The sequence below is a fragment of the Nicotiana tabacum genome, chromosome 3 (genome assembly GCF_000715075.1).
Source record: "Nicotiana tabacum cultivar K326 chromosome 3, ASM71507v2, whole genome shotgun sequence".
Classification (NCBI taxonomy): Eukaryota; Viridiplantae; Streptophyta; class Magnoliopsida; order Solanales; family Solanaceae; genus Nicotiana; species Nicotiana tabacum.
Window position 1 is genome coordinate 113,987,932 of NC_134082.1, and position 21,418 is coordinate 114,009,349.

The 21,418-nt window shown below is 34.1% G+C and overlaps 2 protein-coding genes across 4 annotated transcripts; both read right to left on the bottom strand.

The window, feature by feature from the left end:
* Nucleotides 1-9,069: 9,069 nt before the first annotated feature.
* Nucleotides 9,070-10,688, bottom strand: LOC107771669 (uncharacterized). 3 transcript variants are annotated; one of them, XM_075241443.1, is made up of 4 exons: nt 10,330-10,688; nt 10,166-10,229; nt 9,882-10,066; nt 9,070-9,571 (listed from the first exon to the last, which is right to left on the bottom strand). In XM_075241443.1, exons 1-4 carry the CDS (start codon nt 10,438-10,440, stop codon nt 9,536-9,538), a joined length of 396 nt encoding a protein of 131 aa, XP_075097544.1. In that variant the 5' UTR covers nt 10,441-10,688; the 3' UTR covers nt 9,070-9,535. The 3 variants fall into 3 exon arrangements, with proteins under 3 accessions (XP_075097544.1, XP_016446578.2, XP_016446577.2); XM_016591092.2 differs by having other exon boundaries at nt 9,794-10,066; nt 10,330-10,682; XM_016591091.2 differs by having other exon boundaries at nt 9,827-10,066; nt 10,330-10,671.
* Nucleotides 10,689-16,535: 5,847 nt separating this feature from the next.
* On the bottom strand, nt 16,536-17,493 carry LOC142177035 (uncharacterized). The gene is made up of 4 exons (XM_075245496.1): nt 17,193-17,493; nt 16,924-17,123; nt 16,699-16,806; nt 16,536-16,607 (listed from the first exon to the last, which is right to left on the bottom strand). The coding sequence occupies exons 1-4, from the start codon at nt 17,491-17,493 to the stop codon at nt 16,536-16,538; spliced, it is 681 nt and encodes a 226-aa protein (XP_075101597.1).
* Between the last annotated feature and the right edge of the window lie 3,925 nt (nt 17,494-21,418).

A 21,418-nucleotide genomic window follows, 5' to 3' on the forward strand; every position in this document is an offset into this window, starting at 1 on the left:
TTTTTTGCTTCTGCTTTTACTCAAAAGCACTTTTTTTTTCCTTCCAAAAGTTTGACCAAACATCTCAAGTTTGAAACAAAAGCACTTCTTTTTGGAAAAAAAAAATTGATTTGGTCTTGAAGAAGCTTAGTGTCACATGCGCGTTTTCAGTCTGCCGAAAACCAGCCTGCACGTCTCGCACTTGACTTTAGCCTTCACACAACACTTAGGCAAAATTACAGCAACTTTGGACTTAGAATATTTTTAGGCAGCTTCAATGTAGTAAGTCTTTGGACTAATTTTAGGCAACGAAAATAAGTAAGGCAACAGAAAATAAAGAACACAAGCACAATTACAAGAAACTTTTTTCCCAACTTTGTATTAGCATACAAAGAAATTCAACTCAAAGTACAGCCGTGTACAAAAGAAGATCACTCTTGACCCTCAGATTTTTCTCTCAAAGACTTAGGAACTCTTTCCTAACTCTAAAACATGCACTCTACACGTTTTTCTCTCCTGCCCACAAGCATAAGGGTGCTGCCCATTTATAACACATGAAACAACCACTTTGTCTTACACTTGTCACACTTAGGCTTAGACACTTGTCTCACACAATCCACTATTTTAGCCTAGTATAGTTGACATCCCCTAACTACTAGGATCATGTAAGATCATGCTAATGATAATGAATCATGGCCAAAAACGTGCTAACACTATCTGCCAGCTTTTTAATAAAGCCAACTGCTGCCCATGTGCACAACATGCGCCGTAACCGCCCTTGACTTGGTCAATCTGAAGCTTGCTGCCCATTTTCGTGCCTTGGCTTGAATCAGGCGCCAATGCGTTGTACTCAGCTCCATTGTAGCCACATTTTGCCTATGCCATTGCCGACGAACATGGCTCTTTTCTACGCCTCAATGCCATGACAAGTCTGTTCCACGCACTGCCTTCTGTTGCACTTTAGCCTGCCTTTGCCACTTCGTTTTTTGCCTTGGCTTGGCATCACTGCCTCATGCCTTGATGTCTTTGCCATGATCAAGTGTCACCATTAGCTCGCATCTTATTGTCAAGATCTTGCCATGCTGTCTCGCCTTCGTCAAAGCCTTGGCCATCACTTGCCCATTTCCCTTTTTGCCTTGGTGCTACTCGTGCACCTTAGCTTGACAACACTCTTGCTGTCCCATGACAACACTCTCGTTGTCAAGTCAAGCTCAAAGTGGCGGAGGTCTAACACTTATAAGACTGCACAATAGCCCAAACTAAGATTGCATAACGTAACCATGATGATCTCTCATGGTCAGTGGATTAATTTTCCTTTCACTACTAGAAATCCGGAAAAAAACGACCACAAAAAGCGACCAAAGTTGGTTGCTTACAGGTCAAAAAGCGACCAAAAAGCGTCCAAACTGGCTTGGTCGATATTTTGTTGGTCGCTTTATCTTAGAGACCAAAGTTGGTCCAAATATTCCGGGTTTTAAATATAGAGACCAACTTTGGTCACTTTAGTATTTTAATAATATAAATTTAACGACCAAAGTTGGTCTCTATATTTAAATTACGTTATTTATTTATTTATTATTAATCAAAATATAGCGATCAACTTTGGTCTATAAACGAAATATTATATTTTAAAATCTGGAAAATAGCGACCAAAGTTGGTCGCTTTTTTTAATTTTTTAAACATAAGCGACCAAAATTGATCGCTAATTGCAAGAATTTAATTATTTTTAAACATATTTTTCAGAAATTATTTTTTTTAATAGAATAGCAACCAAAGTTGGTCGCTTTTTAAGAAATCTGGGTTAATTAGCAACCAACCTTGGTCGCTATTGCCCAGAAAATAATTTTTTTAATAAGAAAAGCAACCAACAAGCGATCAAAGTTGGTCGCTTTTCTGGGTATAATTTTGGCAGAAACTGCCTGTTTTGGCAGCTACACCACCAGCCAGCATACCAAATTCCCTATTACAAGCAACAACAACAATAATACTAACAACTACAACAATAACACAACAACAACAACAACAAAAACAACATTAAAACCAACAAAGTATAAAGTTAAATACAACTAACACATTAAGCTAACAAAACTAAGTTAACGCTTATTACAAGCCCATTCGAAAACTGGTTCTATTGTCTAGTTCAAAGTATATAAAGTACTCAAAGAGTGTTCTTTCAACATCCTCGTCCGAAAGTTGGATTGCCTCGCCCGACTCATTAGGTGGCTAACTGCGTATGAATTCCTCCATGTCAACTGTGAAGCGAACCTATAAGAAAAATTACATTGAATTAGTATTTCAAAATTTATACAAAAGTATATCAAAATACTTAATGAAAAGTAAAAAACTTACATGTATAGTCGAGGCTCGGCCCTCGACCCACCTTTCCGGATCAGTCTCTTTCTTCTTCTTTACAATACGAGTCTCATTGAATAGCTCATCTTGCTTCATTGGCATCATAAAGCTGTCTGGTGGCTTTGGTGATTATCCTCGTGGTACTATTACTCGGGATGAACTTGGATACAGAGAATAACTTGAATATAGTACCTGACAGGATGTGTCTTTGATCAATTGTTGTTCTCATTAGCGACAATGATGATGAGAAGGCAATGACATGTGTTTCAAACAGTGATGGTGTAGGTAGGAATTTAACATTTCCTAAGCAGATAAAAGAAGAGGTTATAAAGGAATTCTCTACTTCATTTTCTAAGAGGAAAAGAAGTTTAATTGAGAGTGACAAGGTTGATGGTAATGGAAAGTTGTCTGTTGCTCATGGCAGTTCACATAAAACGGGGATCATAATACTCTGTGATGACAAAGACGAAAGGAAGTTTTATTCTCAACTTTTTTCCAAGTCTGATCCGTACAAGCTTAATAGGATTTGTGATATTTCTTCGGATTCAGACAATGATTTGAGTACAAAAGTATGGAAATGCTAATCAAAAGAATTAAAGGTAAAACGTTTTTTTCTTGGAAGAGAAGGATGTTGAACTCTGCATGAACGTGATATGTGCACTTTATAGGCAGCAGATTTCTCCAAACTTCTCTTCCATAGAGAAGCGTTTTACCTTTAATTCTTTTGATTAGCATTTCCATACTTTTGTCACTAAAATCATTGTCTGAATCCGAAGAAATATCACCAATCCCATTAAGCTTTTATGGATCAGACTTGGAAGAAAGTTGAGAATAAAACTTCCTTTCGTCTTTGTCATCACAAAGTCTTATGATCCTCATTTTATGGGAACTGCGATGAGCAACAGACAACTTTCCATTACCATCAACCTTGTCACTCTCAATTAAACTTCTTTTCCTCTTGGAAAATGAAGTAGAGAATTCCTCTATAACCTCTTCTTTTATCTGCTTAGGAAATGTTAAATTCATGCCTACACCATCACTATTTGAAACACATGACATTGCTTTCTCATCATCATTGTCGCTAATGAGAACAACAATTAAAGACCCACTCTGTCAGGTACTGTATCTAAGTTATTCTTGGTGGAAGTTCCATTGCATGTCTAATAAAGTCATCAACCCCTTCTACAAAATCCACCCGCAATCCTAAATTTCAATTCATATCCACAAAATTTCAATACATATCCAAAAGGCTCAATTCATCTCCTAAAAGTTCAATTCATACACAAAAATTCAATTCATATCCTAAATGTTCAATTCATATCCTAAAGTTCAATTCATACACAAAAATTTCAATTTATAAACTAAAATTTCAATTTATAAACTAAAATTCCTATACATAAATTAAAAGTCCAATTCATATCCTAAAGGTTCAACTCATATCCACAAAAGTTCAATTCATATCCTAAAATTTCATTTTATAAACTAAAATTCCAATACATAAACTAAAAGTCCAGTTCATATCCTAAAAGCTCAATTCATATCCTAAAAGTTCAATTCATACACAAAAATTTCAATTCATATCCTAAAGGTTCAATTCATATCCTATAGGTTCAACTCATATCCACAAAAGTTCAATTCATATCCTAAAATTTCAATTTATAAACTAAATTTCAATACATAAACTAAAAGTCTAATTCATATCCTAAAGGCTCAATTCATATCCTAAAAGTTCAATTCATACACAACAATTTTAATTCATATCCTAAAGGTTCAACTCATATCCACAAAAGTTCAATTCATATCCTAAAATTTTAATTTATAAATTAAAATTCCAATACATAAACTAAAAGTCCAATTCATATCCTAAAGGTTCAACTCATATCCACAAAAGTTCAATTCATATCCTAAAGGTTCAATTCATATCCTAAAGGTTCAACTCATATCCACAAAAGTTCAATTCATACACAAAAGTTTCAATTCATATCCTAAAGGTTCAACTCATATCCACAAAAGTTCAATTCATATCCTAAAATTTCAATTTATAAACTAAAATTCCAATACATAAACTAAAAGTCCAATTCATAAACTAAAAGTACAATTCATATCCTAAAGGTTCAATTCATATTCCTAAAGGTTCAACTCACATCCACAAAAGATCAATTCATACACAAAAATTTCAATTTATAAACTAAAATTCCAATACATAAACTAAAAGTCCAATTCATATCCTAAAGGTTTAATTCATATCCTAAAGGTTCAACTCATATCCACAAAAGTTCAATTCATACACAAAAATTTCTATTCATATCCTAAAGGTTCAACTAATATCCACAAAAGTTCAATTCATACATAAAAAATTCAATTCATATCCTAAAGGTTCAATTCATATCCTAAAGGTTCAACTCATATCCACAAAAGTTCAATTCATATCCTAAAATTTTAATTTATAAACTAAAATTCCAATACTTAAACTAAAAGTCCAATTCATATCCTAAAGGTTCAACTCATATCTCAAAAGTTCAATTCATACACAAAAAATTCAATTCATATCCTAAAAGTTCAATTCATACACAAAAATTTCAATTTATAAACTAAAATTTCAATACATAAACTAAACCCTAGATTCTAACTAAACTATCAAGACAATACAAAGTATAATTCAAATCTAACTAAACTAAATTCAACACTAACTAAACTAATTAGTTAATAAAATTAATTAACAAAGCTAACTAAAACAAAACCTGAACCCTAATCCTCAATAAAATACAATGTTCAAAGAATTTAAACACTAATTCATATCCTTAAACTAAAATATTGAAATAATTGAAACAAAAACTAGAAATAACAAAGATTCAAGGTTATAATTCAAACCTAGTTTTTTTTTAGGTGGAGAAGGAGAGAAAGGGGCAGCGGCAGTGGTGGCAGCGGCGGCTCCGGCGGTGGCTCAGGCGGTCACAGTGATGGCGCGGGGTGGGGAGATTGATTTGTGCGAGGGAAATAGAGAAGGGGAGGGGAATGTGTTGAGAGAGAATTTGGGAAAATTTTGGGAAGAAAATAAGAGAATGGGAGGGGAAAATCCGTTTTCGAGTCTGGATTTACAAAAAAGCGACCAACATTGGTCGCTATTTTGGTAGCTAATTAAGTTTTGACTATTTGACCAAAATAGCTACCAACATTGGTCGCTACTTTTGACTGTTTGACCAAAAAAGCGATCAAAGTTTGTCGCTATTTCTAAAAAAAAATTAAATAACTTTTTTATTCTATTTTGTTTTTTTAAAATATATATATATATTCGATATTAAATATTGAATATTAAAATTTAGGATTTTAATTCAATTTAAAATTATGTACATATATAGTATATATATATATATATATATATATATATATATATAGAGAGAGAGAGAGAGAGAGAGAGAGAGAGTATAGTGTATTATATATACTAAGTGCATAGTATACAAGCTATATTCGATATATATTGTATAGTATAGTATATAGTATATAAGCTATATATATATATATATATATATAGAGAGAGAGAGAGAGAGAGAGTATTGATTAGAAACAAAACGTCTTGACTTATATCAATTAATATGTTATAATTGATTCATCGACTTTTAGTTTATAAATTAAAATTTTAGGATACGAATTGAATGTTATAGTATATGTTAGTGTGTGTATATATATAACACACACACTTCGTGCTACTTTAACTACATATATAGCATGTTATAGTACATGATATTGTATTCATTATTTGTATTGTAACAGAATTGATGTATTACATTCATTCATCACTAGGTTATAAGTCGATGAATAAATTATAACAGATTAATTGATATAAGTCGAGACGTTTTGTTTTTAATATTCAACGATGCATATGTATATATATATTACATGCTTCGTTGTACTACTTTAACTACTTTAACTACATATATATATAATGTTAGAGTATATTTTAGTGTATTCATCCCTTGTATTACAAAAGTGTTAACGGATTACATTTATATTATTTAGATAGTAAATACAAAAGTGATTTTTAATTTTGACCAATGTTGACCTGAAAAGAGACCAACTTTGGTCGCTAATTATCCAGAATTTCAAATTAGCGACCAAAGTTGGTCGCTAATTATCCAAAAAATTAAAATTAGCGACCAAAGTTGGTCGCTAAATTTAAATCAGATTTATTTATATTTTATATAATATTTAAAATAATAGTATATTTGTTAAACGTTAGAACTGGGTCTCAGATTAGCGACCAAAGTTGGTCTCTATCTGCTTTCCCTTGTTGGTCGCTAACTTTGAATTATATTTATTTATATTTAATAATCTTTTTAAATAATAATATAATTAATAAAGTTTTATAACTGGGTCCCAGATTAGCGACCAAAGTTGGTCTCTATCTGCTTCTCCTTTCGTTAGCGACCAACTTTGATCGCTAATTTTAAATTATATTTATTTATATTTTATAATTTTTTTAAATAATAATATAATTATTAAAATTTTATAAGTGGGTCCCACTTTAGCGACCAAAGTTGGTCGCTAATTTCAGTATTTCTTTGACCAAGCAAGTCTGACCAGTCCGGTCAACATTTTGACCAAATAATCGACCAAAAAGCGATCAACCTTGGTCGCTAATGTATTTAGAATAATTATTTAATTATTTTCTCCAATTTAGCGACCAACGTTGATCGCTTTTCTTGACAGACCAATTTTAGTCGTCAAATTTTGGTCGTTTTTTTCCAGATTTCTAGTAGTGTTTCTCTTTGTTAGTAAGACGCCCGAAGTTCTCATTTTCAGAAGCCAGAGCTCCATGGAAATGGATCAGCACTGTCATTAATTTGAAGTTACACCACTAGTTCAAGCCAGACAAATGCCTTTTCCGGAAAACTTCGAATGTTCTCGGAAACAGGTTTTCTCCAAACTATGAGTATTTCTTAAAACAAGGCTTCTCCAACGTGTCATTAAGTTATGTCATTAAATGAAAATGAATCAATTGACAAATATTTACAGTACTACATTACGCTGAAGCACTAAATTACTAAAAAGACATCTGCAGACTGCAATACGTACACGAACATGAACCACACAGTTCAAAATAAAAACTATGCCTTAGATATTTTTGAAAAGATACAAATCCAACTTGCTTCTTAAAATTTTGTCACTAGTAGTATCAAATTCGATTTCTTCTTATCAGTTATAGTTTAAATTGTTACGGATATAGTAGATATGCCCTATATCCAATCTCATATTTGATGATTTGAACATATTTTTGTGAACGTTATTCGATATAAAAATATATGACATTCTTTTATCATAGTTATTATTAATTGTTTGATTAATTTGATAAGGTCCTTGGTTAAATTTTAAGACTTATCATCGTGATAGAGATCATGATAATGAGAGCAAAGTCTCTTACAACTTAATCTAAATTTATTCTTGATCATAGGATTATTAATTTGGACATTAGTAATCCGGTTAGATCAATATTTATGTGATCATCTTTATGAGATAAAGATTAGTTGATCTCATTAACTAAATCACATAGATAGATGATGTATATATAGATATGATCATTGAACCGACTCATTGGATAATTCCCTAATGGTTAGAATTACCATAAACTATCAATAGGATATTCTCTTGAGAATGTGATATAAGAATTTCCTTTAACCTGAGATCGTCATAGTAATTGACAAGTTATTTGTTGCTTTAATACTAGACACCTATAGCCCTAGGGCGATAGTTGAAAGGATATTGGATACGAATGAATACTTGTAGAATTAGTGATTGATCAAGATGGAATCTGTCAACTCTTGGTAATGAATTTAAGCTCCATGTTGTCATGAATTATAAACGACCAAATTAAGACCTTGGCCAGAGCAATTGAATGAAAGAAAAAATGAGTTTCTTAGGTCATTCAATGGTCGATTATATTTGACATGAACATATAGTTGGTCGCCTATTAGGATTTGACAATTGAACCATATCCTAGGGTGATCCAGAGCTATAAGGACAGAAGGAATTACTACATTATTCTTCTACGGGTTCTTGAGAGTAAATTGTATACTTCATGCTATCCGGCCGTTAAGGAGTGTTGCTAGACGCCACCCTTGATTAGTATATTGATGTGGTCAATTTACTACCAGATTAGTATTGAACCTATGGGGTCGCACACTAATGAGTGTTCTGATCTTTGCTAAAGGATTAATTACTTTATTACTTGATAATTAAATTAAGGAATTTAATTAGTCAAATAATTTAGTTATTAGTCCAAATGAAATATTATTATATTCTTTGCTAGCACAGAATAATTAGTATTGTGAACAAATTGAAGCTTTTATTTGGAATAGAAAATAAATTATTTTTTTGGTTGAAATATATATGTGAAATATATAATATGAATTAATATTGATTTATAAAGGTTATATATATAATATCAATTAATTTATCAATTTGGAATTGAAAAGGTAAAGTCCATAAATGGACGTATAAATTGAATCCAACATTAAGTTGGATTGACCAGAATCCAACTTTGAGTTCAGGAATGGTTCGGCAGTCACGTTTTAATTAAGACGCGATTTTCAATTTTCCATACAATTCGATTGAAGTTTATTTTGGAATAAACTTTTACCCTAAGTAAATTATTACCTCAACCAAAAAGGAAAGAGGTTTATAAGTGATGCTATATAAAAAGATGATGGAACAAAATTTGCATAATTTTTCTAGAGAAGAAAAACACTTTGTGAAAGTGAGAGTGCAATACAAAGCCAAGAGAGAAAATACAATTACAAGAAAAATATTTTTTGTTCTTCTAATTTGAGTTGAGATTTTTGAGAAAAATTTCAGCACAAGTTTTCCGTTCAATTTGTTTGCGGGTTTCATTGATCAAAGAGTTGATAGCAATGTATACGCATAGAGTCTTCGCACTATCGAAGAATTTGAAACGAGACTTTCTTCACCAGGTACGTCTTAGATCCGATCTATTGACATATAAATAAATTTAAAACACGAAAAGATCTTTTAGGATTGTTATTGTCTTCCGCGGCGTGTTATTGAACATCTATATGCAATCCTTCGTAACTTCTGCCTGTTCCAGTGGTCCTTCATTTCACAAGAAATCCGCCAAGCTTTAGCTCTTGTCGCCTTCACTAGTTGATTTTGAGCTGCCACCAACCAACCGTTTAGCAATTCTTCTTTGTTTTAGTCTGTTTTGTTTCGAGCAAGAGTCTGCATCACCTGATAATGGGCAAGCGCTAAAAGTTATATACATTCAGTATGTAAAATGTTGTTTGCAGTGTCAGGTCACCTTAAGGTAATTAAAGGTAATATTTCATAGAATAAGATGAGAAAACCTTTTAAGCATGCTGAATTATACTGCCTCTGTAAAAATTAATTTCCACTTTCAATTCATATAAAATAAATCCAAAGTGAAAATAAGGAGAGAGACAAGAAAACTACTGCTATTGCTACTTTTTACTCCTCAAAGCATACATGGCTCTTTGGCATTTTCTCGAACACCTTGTGGTTCCTCTTCTGTGGTACTCACATTTTCACCCTTCCGATCATTCTCTGCGGTAGGCAACAACGGCCCAATTATATTCTGGCGGCGCGAGGCAGCTTCCTTAAGCTTCTTTCGTCGAAGCCTCTTTCTCTGGGCCCTTGTGAGCTTCTCATCAGGCCCATGATCATACGCTTGGTCACCCGAGGAGGAAGAGCCCCTAGCCTCTTCCACTTCATGTGCATATAAGACCATTTACTTCAACTCCATTTCTAGCAAGAAAAGCAAAGACATCTAAATTGTACTAATGGAGTACTTGTAAAAAGGAAAACCTGGAATTTGATCCAAGTTGATGCCTTGACCGAGAATGTGAAGTGGTTCTTCATCGTTTTCTTCCTACAAATTGTAATGGGAATAAGAAAATAATACTAGTCATTTAACACTATGAAAAAGAAAGGGTAATGATGGAGGCAGTAGAAAAACAATGGGGATTTACTTGGGGAGGAGGTGAAGGTGGAGGAGGATAGAGCATTCGAAGGAGGCCTTCATGGAACTTCTGTCGTTTCTCTTCTCTCTTCATACTTTTGCTTAATTTGTTTTTTAACATTTAATCTTCACTTTTAATATACCCAATCAAAATGCTTATTCCTAATCCTATATCAAAGTTCCAATTGTGACTTTGTAAGAAGCCCATTTCTCAAGTCACTTGAGCATAATAGTGCTTCATTCAGCCCATAAAAATTGATCAATGTCCAACAACAAAGCGTCAACCACCAATAAATTCTTCTGTATAGATTGTTAAATAGCATAACCATAAGATACACTTCAGAGACATTATATTTGCGCTTTTTCGATTAGTAAGGTTATGGGGCTAAAGATTATAAACATAGCCAATGTTGGTACAAAGCTCAGTGTAATCTTTTGTTACTTGGCACAATAAGTTGGAAGGTAAGAGATTTTAGCCTATTCCCTTAAAAATCGCATTTATATTTTATATAAATGTTGAAATGTAACATAAAAACCTAAGATGCTCAAATTGTTGTTTGGATTTACTGATAGATAAGCACGTGAGACACTATGAGCCCGTTTGGATTAGCTGATTTGAAGTAGCTAATAAGCATTAGGTGTTGAAAAGCACTTTTAAGTGCTGAAGCTGATTTAGTAAATAAGCAATTACGTGTTTGGGTATAAGTGTTGAAATTGATAATAAGTTGCTACAATATTTGATAAAGAAAGTGCTGATAAACTCTTTTTCTGTTAAAATGACTTAAATAACTTTAGAACTATTTACATTTATAAGGGCTTAATTTCTTTAAAATTTTAGATTCCAGATCGATTCGAAATACAAAAATATTCTATTTGTCATTTTATTTTAAATATAACTATGCTTAAATAAGATAATTTTTATGATAAATATAATTTATTTTATGATAAGCATATAATCATAAGGTATAATAATTAAAAAATTGACAAAAGTTTCTCAGTAAAAAATAAACCTAAATAGGACAAAATATTTGAGGCAATGAGTATCATTGTGAGAGATATGTTCTAAAATAGAATATTTTAAGGATAAAATAGTAAAAATCTTGGTCAAACTTAAAGTGCTTATAGGCTAAAAATTCATAAGCTGGGGGTGACCAGCTTATGGCTTTTGGTTTATTTTTGACTTATAAGCACTTTTAACTTTACCAAACGCGTAGATAAGGCAAAAAGTGCTTATAAGCTAGTTTGACCAGCTTATAAGCTTAGCCAAACACCCTCTATACTGTTGGGATGTTTTTATTAGATTCTGACGTGCGTATGACCATTCTTTTTAGTGATATCGATCTAGAATTGGCTACATATTTTTGGCGTTCAATTCTAAAAGTGTATGTGCTTGTTTATCATTAAATTCATAACAACAGTTTGGGCATCCATGGGTTAACTTGATATGTCATTAACATGCATGTCTATAAAATTAAAGCAATCTTTCTTGGAATAGCTTATAACATCTACTGCTATTCAGCTTTTTGTGCCAAGTAAGAGTACGTTGCAATTGGTCATAAACCAGCATTATAATGACCTTATTTCCAATCTCTAGCTAGATCGAACAAGCAAATCTTAGAAGATGTCTCTATTTTGGCCAAATAAACTCATGGTCATGTTCTTAAACAAATCTATTCACCATAAAATTAAGGACTTTTCGATTTGACAATTAAAACTTATCATTGCAAGACATTTTGGTTCCATGTCTATTGACACAATATATGGGTTTGTATTTATGTACTTAATTTACTTGATACAATGAATCAAAGAAACTGATAATGACATGTGAGCAATATTGTGTTAAAACAAAAATCAGAAAAACAAAATTGTTAGAAGAATAAAGAAATCTAGAAAACAATAAAGAATCAGAAATATTCCGAGTCCACAATTTTCTTGTGCGTCCTTAAGGAATTTTAACCCCCTCACAAGTTGCCAAGGTAATGGATTAAATCCTCTCAGGATAAAACGGAATAAACCTTCCTGCAACAGTGGCAATACAAACTGCAGGATACCAACGAACTCAAAGAACGGAGCAAAATCACACTTACGAATTTTGAGAGAGAGAGATTGCGAATTAGGATGCAGTGTATTCAGAAAGAAAGAAGTTCTGGAGTGTTTTTCGTGTCTAGAAAATGGAGCCTTGCCTCAGAATTTATAGGCAATTATCAGAAGAGGTGTCTGGAAAGGTGCCTTTTCAGAAGAATACGCTGCCTGCCGCGGTTCTACCGCGACCGCGGCAGAACCGCGGTTAGAGAGGCTCTCTAAATCTCCCACCGTGGCAGAACCGCGGTCAGAGAGGCTCTCTGAATCTCCCTGCCGCGGTTCCACTACGGTCGCGGTAGAACCGCGGCCAGAGAGACCCTCTGAACCTTCAGTAGGATTCTGGCGTATTTTCAGCAGTGATTTGGCATTTAATTATTAAATAATTAAATAAATTTTGTCCAAAAAATAATCTTATCGATCATTTGACAAATCCAAATCCAAAGCCAAGCCGATCATTTGACAAATCCAAATCCAAATCCAAAGCCAAGCAGAGCGAGCGACGACGACGACAGCGCGAGGGTTCATTCTCTTCAACTCCTTTTAAGAGTTTTAAGAAGTGATTCTATATATAAGCACACAAATGTGGTTGTCCCTCACCAATGAGGGACAAAGTGCAAGACAAAAGTTCACTTCTTCAAATTTTTCATTTTTTCTACATTTTATTTCCCTCCATTTCCAATTCACACTTCTTCTACTTTAAAGCCCAATAGCTTAAAGTCCAACAATCCCCCACATGAATGGGAATGACTGTATCAAGAAAGATCATAGATGAAAGCTATGTGATTTTGCAAGTAAGGATTAATTGCATCTGGATAAGTAGGTTTCCCTTTGAACTTTCCGTAGTGAACATATGTCGGATATACTCGGTCAATCGGTAGATTTGATATCTTTGAACCGTCGAACTTTAGTGTATACCTAGACAACCATATGTCACACAAACAACCCTTAACCGTCTTTTGGTTCTCATTGTTGTGTTCGTTTTAGCCATGAACACCGCCTGGTCTCATAATTGCGTAGAGAATTGGCCTTACAGAATTCTCCTTGAAGCGGCTTACACTTCACACTTACGTAGGTGATTCCTAAACGTGTAATCCTTTAGATTGACACTATTTGATAGATACCTCATCAAACTTTGGTAATCATTAAAGAACGTGTAAAGTTCTATCCTTGTTATTAAACATTGTCTTCATCACGAGAATGGACCAAAGATTTTATTTTGACAATGTTGAACCGGTCAATCACAACTTTGTTTGAGCTCCTTGAACATAGATCTCGGAACATCCAAAATTTTAGGTAGAGTTACCTCCATGTTGACTTGTCCTCGGCCATAGTCCCATTTCCTTAGATGATTTCTCAACTCCCTCTCTAGTTAAGCCTTTTGTAAGCGGATCCGCCACAGTATCCTTTGATCTTATATAATCAATGGTGATAATTCCACTAGAAAGTAGTTGTCTAACAGTGTTATGTCTTCGTCGCATATGACGGACTTTCCGTTGTACATAACGCTCCCTGCCCGTCCTATGGCAGCCTCACTATCACAATGTATGCAAATAGGAGCCAAAGGCTTTGGCCAGAACGGAATGTCTTCTAAGAAATTTCGAAGCCATTCAGCTTCTTCACCGGCTTTATCCAAAGCTATAAACTCTGATTCCATTGTAGAACGAGCGATACACGTCTGTTTGGAAGATTTCCAGGATACTGCTCCTCCACCAACAGTAAAAACATATCCACTTGTGGACTTTGTTTCTGTTGAGCCGGTTATCCAATTTGCATCACTATATCCTTCGATAACCGCAGGATATTTATTGTAGTGCAAAGCGTAGTCTTGGGTATACTCCAAGTATCCCAGAACTCGTTTCATTGCCACCCAGTGATGTTTGTTGGGATTACTTGTGAATCGACTAAGTTTACTTATTGCACAAGCTATATCAGGTCGTGTACAAGTTCATGATGTACATTAAGCTTCCCAACACACGAGCATACTCCAATTGAGACGTACTTTCACCTTTATTCTTTATAAGATGATGGTTTAAGTCAATTGGAGTTCTTGCACTTCTAAATTCCAAGTGTTTGAATTTTTCCAGTACCATTTTCACGTAATGTGACTGAGACAAAGCTAGACCTTGAGGAGTCCTCTGGATTTTAATTCCTAGAATTACATCGGCAACTCCTAAGTCTTTCATATCAAACTTACTAGCAAACATACATTTAGTAGCTTGAATGTCGGCAATGTCTTTGTTCATTATTAGCATATCATCAACATATAAGCAAACAATGACTATATGATTTGGAACGTGCTTAATGTAAACACATTTATCACATTCATTAATCTTAAACCCATTTGACAACATTGTTTGGTCAAATTTCGCATGTAATGCTTGGGTGCTTGTTTTAGTCCATAAAGGGACTTGACAAGTCTACACACCTTCTTTTCTTTTCCCGGAACCACAAACCCTTCAGGTTGGTTCATGTAAATTTCTTCCTCAAGACCACCATTTAAGAATGCTGTTTTTACATCCATTTGATGGATTTGAAGACCATACAAGGCGGCTAACGCTATTAGCATCCGAATGGATGTAATTCTTGTTACCGGCGAGTATGTGTCAAAATAGTCAAGACCTTCTCGTTGTCTAAATCCTTTGACAACAAGTCTTGCCTTGTATTTGTCAATAGTACCATCGTCCTTCATTTTCTTCTTGAAAATCCATTTAGAACCCAACGTTTTGTTACCTGGAGGAAGATCAACCAATTCCTAGGTATGGTTACTCAATATGGATTCTATTTCACTATTGACAGCTTCTTTCCAATATTGTGCTTCTGAGGAAGACATTGCTTCCTTGAAGGTACGAGGCTCATTTTCTAACAGAAAAGTCAGAAAATCTGGACCGAATGAAGTAGATATCCTTTGACGTTTACTTCTTCTTGGATTTTCTTCATTAGGCATACCATCTGTTATTTCCTCCCGAGGTCGTTTTGACTTTTGGCAGGTCACTTCACTTTCCTTTTTATACGAATAAATAGTTTCAAAGAATTCAACATTATCTGATTCTATTATCGTATTAATGTGAATCTCAGGATTTTCTGATTTATGAACCAGAAAACGATATGCCTTGCTATTGGTTACATATCCAATAAACACACAATCAACCGTTTTTGGACCTATCTTAACCCTTTTAGGTTTAGGAACTTGTTCCTTAGCTAAACACCCCCACACTTTGAAGTATTTCAAGCTAGGCTTCCTTCCTTTCCACTTTTCATAAGGAATTGACTGTGTTTTACTATGAGGTACCCGGTTGATTATCCGGTTAGCTGTAAGTATAGCTTCCCCCCACAAGTTCTGTGGTAAGCCAGAACTTATTAGTAATGCATTCATCATCTCCTTCAACGTTCGATTCTTCCTCTCCGCAATTCCATTAGATTGTGGAGAGTAAGGGGCAGTTGTTTGGTGAATAATGCCATTTTCCAAACAAATTTCTTCAAAAGGAGATTCATATTCGCCACCCTGATCACTTCTTATCATTTTGATCTTTTTGTTTAGTTGCGTTTCAACTTCACTCTTGTATTGCTTGAAAGCATCAATTGCTTCATCTTTACTATTAAGTAAATAAACATAGTAGTATCTCGTGCTATCGTCAATAAAAGTAATAAAATACTTTTTCCCACCGCGAGATGGTGTCGACTTCATGTCGCAAATATGTGTGTGAATTAAGTCTAAAGGACTTGAATTCCTTTCAACAGACTTATAAGGATGCTTAGCATACTTTGATTCCACACATATTTGACATTTGGAATTAATACAATCAAATTTTGGCAATACTTCTAGATTTATCATCTTCCGCAATGTTTTGAAATTTACGTGACCTAAACGCGAATGCCATAAAGTGTTTGACTCAAGTAAGTAAGAAGAAATATTCACTTTATTGATAGGAACTGCTATTACATTTAGCTTAAAAAGGCCCTCATTTAGGTAACCTTTTCCTACATATACATCGTTCTTACTTAGTACAACACTATTAGAAACAAAAATACATTTGAATCCATTCTTGACAAGAAGTGAGGTAGACACAAGATTCTTGCAAATTTCTGGAACATGGAGGACTTGGTTTAGAGTCACTATTTTTCCCTGCGTCATCTTCAACGCAATCTTGTCAACTCCTTCAATTTTGGCCGTAGATGAATTTCCCATGAAGATTGTCTCGTCGGGTCCTGTGGGGGCATAAGAAGAAAATAACTCCTTGTTAGTACAAACATGGCGGGTGGCTCCAGAATCTATCCACCATTCTTTTGGATTTCCTACCAAGTTGTATTCAGACAACATGGCACATAAGTCCTCCATTTCATCTTCAACCATGTTAGCTTGATTCTTTTTCTTCTTATCATTCTTTGGCGCACGACAATCCACGGCCTTATGCCCAGATTTTCCATAGTTGTGGCAATTACCCTTGAACTTTTTCTTGCTTGGGTAATTCTTTGGTCCAGAAGCCTTCTTCCTCTTCTTATTTTGTGGCGCCTCCTCAACAACGTTTGCCCCCATTATTGTCGAGTTTCCACGTGGCTTCTTTTCAGCATTTTTGTTGTCTTCTTCTATCCTCAAACGAATAATCAAGTCTTCTAGTGTCATCTCCTTCTGCTTGTGTTTAAGATAGTTCTTAAAATCCTTCCACAACAGAGGTAACTTCTCAATGAAAGCAGCAACTTGAAAGGCCTCATTTATGACCATACCTTCAATAACAAATTCATAATTAATAATAAGATAAATCTTATTAATAAAATTATTGATTCGGGTCATACCTTCAGCAAGGAGGTCATGCACAATGACTTGTAATTCTTGGACTTGAGTTATGACTGACCTAGTGTCAATCATCTTGAAATCCAAAAACCTTGCAGCCACGAACTTCTTAAGTCCGGCATCCTCAGTCTTGTACTTCTTCTCAAGCGCATTCCATAACGCTTTTGAAGTTTCCATGACACTATAGACATTGTACAAGCCATCTTCCAAATAACTCAATATGTAGTTTTTGCACAAGAAATCAGAATGTTTCCATGCTTCAGTTACAACAAGTCGTTCATCATCTGGAGTATTTTCAGCCATGACCGGAGGATCTTCCTTGATGAAACGTTGCAAACTCAACGTAGTAAGTTAGAAGAGCATTTTCATTTGCCAGCGTTTGAAGTCAATACCGGAAAACTTTCCGGGTTTTTCTGTCGGTGCCATAGCATGAGCAGGAGTAGAACGGCTTGACGAGGCAGCATCACTCGTAACAATGGCACCTATTCCCGCAATACTTCCATTAGTTTGGTTTTCATTCGTCATATTTCTGTAAAGTTGAAAACAATACAAAACTTGTTAAATCAGTGAAGTTTTGATATCTTCAAACTGAATACCAAACCAAACACGTAACAATGGTGAAGTTTTTATATACTTCAAACCCATACGTTTATTATTTCGGCAAAGTTTTTTTATGTACTTTAAACCGGACAGAAACAATTATAGGAGTAGAAAGCAACAAGGCTTTAGTCTCCAACAGAGTATATAGAAAACAGTTTAATAATCAACACAGAAATGTTAGTAATGAATAAAATTCTTTAAGCTTGTGAGCGATACTGTGTTAAAACAAAAGTCAGAAAAACAAAACTGTTAGAAGAATAAAGAAATCTAGAAGACAATAAAGAATCAGAAATATTCCGAGTCCACAATTTTCTTGTGCGTCCTTAAAGAATTTTAACCCCTTCACAAGTTGCCAAGGTAATGAATTAAATCCTCCCAGGATAAAACGGAATAAACCTTCCTACAACAGTGGCAATACAAACTGCAGGATACCAACGAACTCAAAGAAAGGAGCAAAATCACACTTACGAATTTTGAGAGAGAGAGACTGCGAATTAGGATGCAATGTATTCAGAAAGAAAGAAGTTCTGGAGTATTTTTCGTGTCTAGAAAATGGAGCCTTGCCTCAGAATTTATAGGCAATTATCAGAAGAGGTGTCTGGAAAGGTGCCTTTTCAGAAGAATACGCTGTCTGACGCGGTTCTACCGCGACCCCGGCAGAACCGCGGTCAGAGAGGCTCTCTCTGAACCTTCAGCAGGATTCTGGCGTATTTTCAGCAGTGATTTGGCATTTAATTATTAAATAATTAAATAAATTTTGTCCAAAAAATAATCTTATCGATCGTTTGACAAATCCAAATCCAAATCCAAATCCAAAGCGAGGGACGACGACGACGGCGCGAGGGTTCATTCTCTTCAACTTCTTTTAAGAGCTTTAAGAAGTGATTCTATATATAAGCACACAAATGTGGTTATCCCTCCCCAACGAGGGACAAAGTGCAAGACAAAAGTTCATTTCTTCAAATTTTTTATTTTTCCTCCATTTTCAATTCACACTTCTTCTACTTTAAAGCTCAATGGCTTAAAGTCCAACATGACATTAATGTAACGCAAAGCCAATGAACCCTCAGAAGATGAAGATTTGTGATGCAATGGCGAGGAAATTATTAACAGCATGTCTATTTCTTTTAAAAGCAGAGATTTGACCAACATGCTCACTGGTGTGGCACGGATCAGAATGGCAACTCCTTACGAGATTGCAATGTTTTGTTGTCAGTTGGCATAATTAAGTTAATTTTCTCGAAAGAACAGCAGCCCTAATTTTCTATGAGTTTATTCCTTTCTTCTACTTTTTATTTGAAAATAGGACTCCGAACTTTTTTGCTCCAAATGACTCCTAACTCACCTCAGTTTGTCTCCTATATTTAATTTGCATTCAACTTATATGCACAAACATTGTAAAGTTCTACACTATCTAATAGAAGGGAAAGAAGACAAATAGAATGAGGTCTTTTAGAGCAATATACAAAATTGGGAGCGGCTAAAAATTATATTTTATTCGCTGATATTTTTGGAGCGGTTAAAAATATTTTAATTATGTGATTAGAAATATTAGGTTATCACTTAAAAGAGTAGTAACTATAAGTAATTGTTCAGAATAAGTAAAATTAATAATTTGTACAAAAACAAATAGATAATTTGTTTAATAGATTAAATCAATAAGTAATTGTGTAAATTTTTTACATTGTCAAAGTATATAAATTAAATTTTTTAATTTTTCTAAACTTAGTGTACTGATGTACATCCAGTTTTCCTGTTATCTATATGTTTCCTTTTCCGGAAAGGGTGGTCGGGCACAAACCAAAGTGCAAAGTCATTATTATGCCGATTATCCTCTCTTCTTAAGAGGCTAAAGTGAAGTCTTAATTATAGGTTGTGGACTATATCTCATCCTCAACGAATTTATAATTACATTAATTGCCAAATAACTAAAGCAGAGAAATAATCAAAATGAAGATTCAGTCTTCAAAGCCTCCAAGACATCCATGGTTTGCTACTGTGATTAGTTAAATTAGCTAATGCTGCAGTTAATATCCCAATTAAGTGGAATATGCATGATTATATGTAGATGCAAAGTGTCTTTTATTGAACTATCCAAATGTTGGATTTTGTTATTAATAACAAAAGAAGTGTGAATGGAAAATGGTGGGAAAAGAAATGGAGGGAAGTGAAATTTTGAATGAGTTCACTTTACTGATGCACTTTGTCCCTTATTGATAGAAGGAAAGAAAATCTTTGTGTGTATATACAGAGGCGGATCCAAAATTTAAAGTTTATGGGTTCCTATAACGATCTTAAGTTATCAATTGGGTTCACAATCAAATATTTATAAATATTTTAATGAATTTTTTAATACATATACAAGGACTGTGCAAAAGTTACTGGGTTCCCGGGAACCCACACGTTACCCTCTAGATCCGCTACTGTGTATATATAGAGAAGCTCATCTTTTAGCTCTTAAAAAGCTAAGAAGAAGGCAAGCCTCGCGCCGTCGTCGTCGCTCGCTCGGCTTCGGCTTCGGTCAAAGATTGATGATTAATCTTTTTGGACAAAATTCTTTTCAAATAATTAATTAATTAATTAAAATTAATTAACAAAAATTCAAATCACCCATGACCCGCGACCCGATCTAGTCTGGTCCAATTTTTTCTTTCCCGGATTATTTTAAATCCGTTTAATTTTCCCACAATATTTCCAACAGCTATGGCTGTTCTGAAACAGTGTCAAACCTGTTCCAGGGCTATTCTGAAAGGTTACAAACCTTTTTAGAAATAGTATCAAATTAGCTATATATATTCCTTCAAATCCCATAATATTTACTGACGAAATTTTCTGATAATCTTCTTCTTCTTCTTCTGCACAAAAATTCCAGTGTGTTTTATAGCCTTTCGAGTGGTTCATTTTTCATCTGCGTTTTCGGTACCGATATGTTGGTGAGTTAAATCGTTCTATCCTGGGAGGATATATTCCAGAACCTCGGGTACTTGAGGGGAATAATTTCCTTAAGGACACACTGTGTATTCAGTGTGCTTGATTTGTTTCTATACTGTTTTTCAAAATTTATTTTGAAGTTACTATATTGTTTCTAGAATATATTTTGACGTTCTAGTTCTACTAATTTTCTGTTTCTGTTTTTCAGAAAGTTTATTATTTTATTGTACAACAATATAGATTTCAATAACAATCTTAAGGAAATTAATTTTATTATAATTTGTATTCTGTTTGTGGAGATTAAAACCTTTGTGGTTTTTTACTTTGTCTGAATTTTACTATTCTGATTTGAAGATATAAAAACTTCATCAGAATATTGAAATTCAGAAAACGATTTGAAGAACATAAAAGGTTCATCGTTTTTTGTGTAACACTATATAAAAACTTTAGTTTTTACGTACTGTTTACTGATTATAGTATTGTTTACAATTCTGCTTTTTGCCATTAATTGAACTCTTCTGTTGTTGACAGTGAGAAATGGCAATTGATAACAGAAATTCTTCTGCGACTGTTGCTGCAACGACGATAGCCTCGTCAAGCCGCACTATTGTTCCTCTGGTCGAGAAACCGGGGAAATTTTCTAGAGCCAACTTCAAAGGATGACAGCAAATGTTGTTCTTCTGGCTTACCACACTTG

Coding starts and splice junctions, on each gene's coding strand:
- LOC107771669 (XM_016591091.2), bottom strand. CDS start 10,440: ATGTTAAAAAACAAATTAAGCAAAAGTATGAAGAGAGAAGAGAAACGA. Junction 10,067..10,165: donor CAACTTGGATCAAATTCCAG/GTTTTCCTTTTT, acceptor ATGCACATGAAG/TGGAAGAGGCTAGGGGCTCT. Junction 9,572..9,826: donor AGAAAATGCCAAAGAGCCAT/GTATGCTTTGAG, acceptor GCCCATTATCAG/GTGATGCAGACTCTTGCTCG.
- LOC142177035 (XM_075245496.1), bottom strand. CDS start 17,493: ATGGCTGAAAATACTCCAGATGATGAACGACTTGTTGTAACTGAAGCA. Junction 17,124..17,192: donor GCATGACCTCCTTGCTGAAG/GTATGACCCGAA, acceptor TTGTTATTGAAG/GTATGGTCATAAATGAGGCC. Junction 16,807..16,923: donor CGACAATAATGGGGGCAAAC/GTTGTTGAGGAG, acceptor TCTGGGCATAAG/GCCGTGGATTGTCGTGCGCC.